This window comes from Gekko japonicus, unplaced genomic scaffold (genome assembly GCF_001447785.1).
Source record: "Gekko japonicus isolate JY-2015 unplaced genomic scaffold, Gekko_japonicus_V1.1 scaffold5917, whole genome shotgun sequence".
Taxonomy (NCBI): domain Eukaryota; kingdom Metazoa; phylum Chordata; class Lepidosauria; order Squamata; family Gekkonidae; genus Gekko; species Gekko japonicus.
The window spans coordinates 27,495-30,045 of NW_015175029.1; the positions used below are offsets into that span (position 1 = coordinate 27,495).

Consider the following 2,551-nt stretch of genomic DNA (forward strand, 5'->3'; position numbering starts at 1 on the left):
CACAGCCATTTGAGGGGAAAACTCTATGTTTTCCCCTCAAATGGCTGTGGCCCCGCCCCCAGCGTGCCCGGCGTCATCACGTCACATCTGGGTAACGTGCATGCAGCATGCGCCCGGGACACCGTCCGGGAGCCCCCTGCCACAGGAATAAACAGGTTTGGCAATCCTACCTGATGGCCATCTGACAGCAATGTGGAGTCTGTGAACTGAGGCAGATCATGAGAAGGGGAGGGCAGGGAGGGTTGCCTCGGTGCTTAGTTCTCGCGGTCCTTTCTTACACGCCCAAGGAAATGCCCATGGACACTTTGGGGTCAGGAAGCCATTTTTCTCCAGGCCAGTTTGGACGGGGATCCTGTAGAGTTTTGTTTGGGTTTTTTTTGTCACCTTCCAGGTGTGGAACAGGGGTCACTGGGGTTTGAGGGGGAGGTATTTGTGGATTTCCCGCGTTGTGCGGGGGGTTGGACTAGATGACTCTGGAGGTCCCTTCCAACTCTATGATTCTACCCAAGGTTGAAGTCCCCATGCAGTCATATAGATTACTGGGTGGTCTTTGGCTAGCTGTGTTCTTTTCGCCTAACCTATCTCACAAGACTGTTGTGTGGGAGAATGAAGAAACAGAGAGCCCTGAGCTCTATGAACAAATATCGATAGATGGATGGATGGATAGATAGATGATAGGTAGGTAGGTAGGTAGGTAGGTAGACAGATGAACGGTTGGTAGGTAGGTAGGTAGATGATAAGTAGGTTGGTAGATGGATAAATAGATACGTGTGTGTGTGTGTGTTAAGTGCCATCAGGTTGCTTCTGATGTGTGGAGCCCCTACGAGCGGTGGCTCAGAGGTTAAGATGCTGAGCTGCAGACTGGAAGGTCTGTAGTTCGGCAGTTCGAGACCTGAGTGCCGCGTGACGGAGTGAACTCCCGTCTCTGGCCCCAGCTCCTGCCAACCTAGCCATTTGAAAGCAAGAAATGGCAAGTCGATAAACAGGTAACGCTTCGGTGGGAAGGTAACAGCGTTCCGTGTGCCTCGGCATTTAGTCATGCCGGCCACATGACCACAGAGACGTCTTCGGACAGCGCTGGCTCTTCGGCTTGGAGAAGGAGATGAGCATGTACAGATTTCGGTCTGTTGTTGTGTAGCCTGTGTGACAAACTGTGTGATAGAGTTTGGGGGAATTCTAGAATGTTGCACCGTCACAGTCACATCACTTCTGGGTTCAAGCGGGGTTGACATGATCTTCTAGGATTCTCCCAAAATTCTATGGTAAAATTGTAGAGTTTGAGGGAATTCTAGAATATTGCACCTTCGCAATGATGTTACTTCTGGGTTCCTGCTGGGTTGGCATGACACTCTAGGGTTAGAACATAAGATACGCCAGTGTTGGATCAGGCCAAAGGCCCATCCAGTCCAACACTGTCACACAGTGGCCGAAAATACCAGGTGCCATCAGGAGGTCCACCAGTGGGGCCAAGATATTAGAAGCCCTCCCACTGTTGACTCCCCCAAGCACCAAAACCATAGAGTTTGGGGGAATTCTAGAACATTTTACTGTCACAATGAAGTCACTTCAGGGTTTATGCTGGTTTGGCATGATGCTCTAAGATCCCCTCCCCCCCAAAAGAAAATCTATGGTAAAACCATGGAGTTTAGGGGAATCCTTGAATGTGGCACCATCACAACGACATCGCTTCTGGATTCATGTTGGGAGTAATGTCGAGGCATGGCTGAGACACCTATTTTGCATAAAAGAGTCCACATTTTGGCTCTCCCTTATGTTGAACTTGGTGGCCTTTTCAGCTTCTCGCCTGTGCTGTACGTTGCAGGCGGTCTTGTCCGTCGGCCCTCTGCCCCACCCAGCTTACGTGCTCTTCTTTACTTCCAGGCAATGCAACAAAACCTCCAACGGCAGCGACAGCTGCGACCTCATGTGCTGCGGGCGCGGCTACAACCCGTACATGGATAAAGTGGTGGAGAGGTGTCACTGCAAGTACCACTGGTGCTGTTACGTCACCTGCAAGAAATGCGAGAAGACTGTCGAGAGATACGTGTGCAAGTGAGGCCCTCGGTCCCCTCCGCCGGGCCCTCGGACCGAGAACGCCACGCCGCCTTCTTCCGAGGCAGGAGAGAAGCTTTCCCACGCTTAGACCACGTTTACTTTTGCAGAGCCACGGGGGACAGGGGGGAAAATCATCGGAAAGCAACCGCCGCATTGAAACGGGCACGTTTTGAAATGCAAAAAACAGGACTTAAAACTTCCGTGCATTGTGTCGAATGGGATCTCTGATGCCAACACGAACCAGAAGGGGGAAAAATACAATTCTCGTGATGCGAATCGACATTTCTTTTTGGAGGCACGCAGCTACCGAACGCCTGCAGTCTGCAATGGAGTGGGGAGCTTTTCTTGGGGGGGGGAGGAGGGATGAAGGATGCATGAAAATAATACCGCAAAGCCATTTGTTTCTATATTGTAAAAGACGTAACGTCCCGGAGAGACCGACATTCAATCCCTGACAAAGGAAACGCTCTTTCAGCAACGGTTTTTAAAAATTCTT

General features: G+C 51.0%; 1 protein-coding gene across 1 annotated transcript in view; it reads left to right on the forward strand.

The window, feature by feature from the left end:
* The window catches only part of WNT11 (wingless-type MMTV integration site family member 11), a gene marked incomplete at its 5' end in the record, with an annotated part of 28,898 nt that extends 26,754 nt beyond the window's left edge, over positions 1-2,144 (forward strand). Inside the window, one exon of the mRNA XM_015425192.1 lies at positions 1,882-2,144. Within this exon, the coding sequence (XP_015280678.1) occupies positions 1,882-2,056 (175 nt within the window). The remainder of the gene's footprint in view (positions 1-1,881) is intronic.
* Between the last annotated feature and the right edge of the window lie 407 nt (positions 2,145-2,551).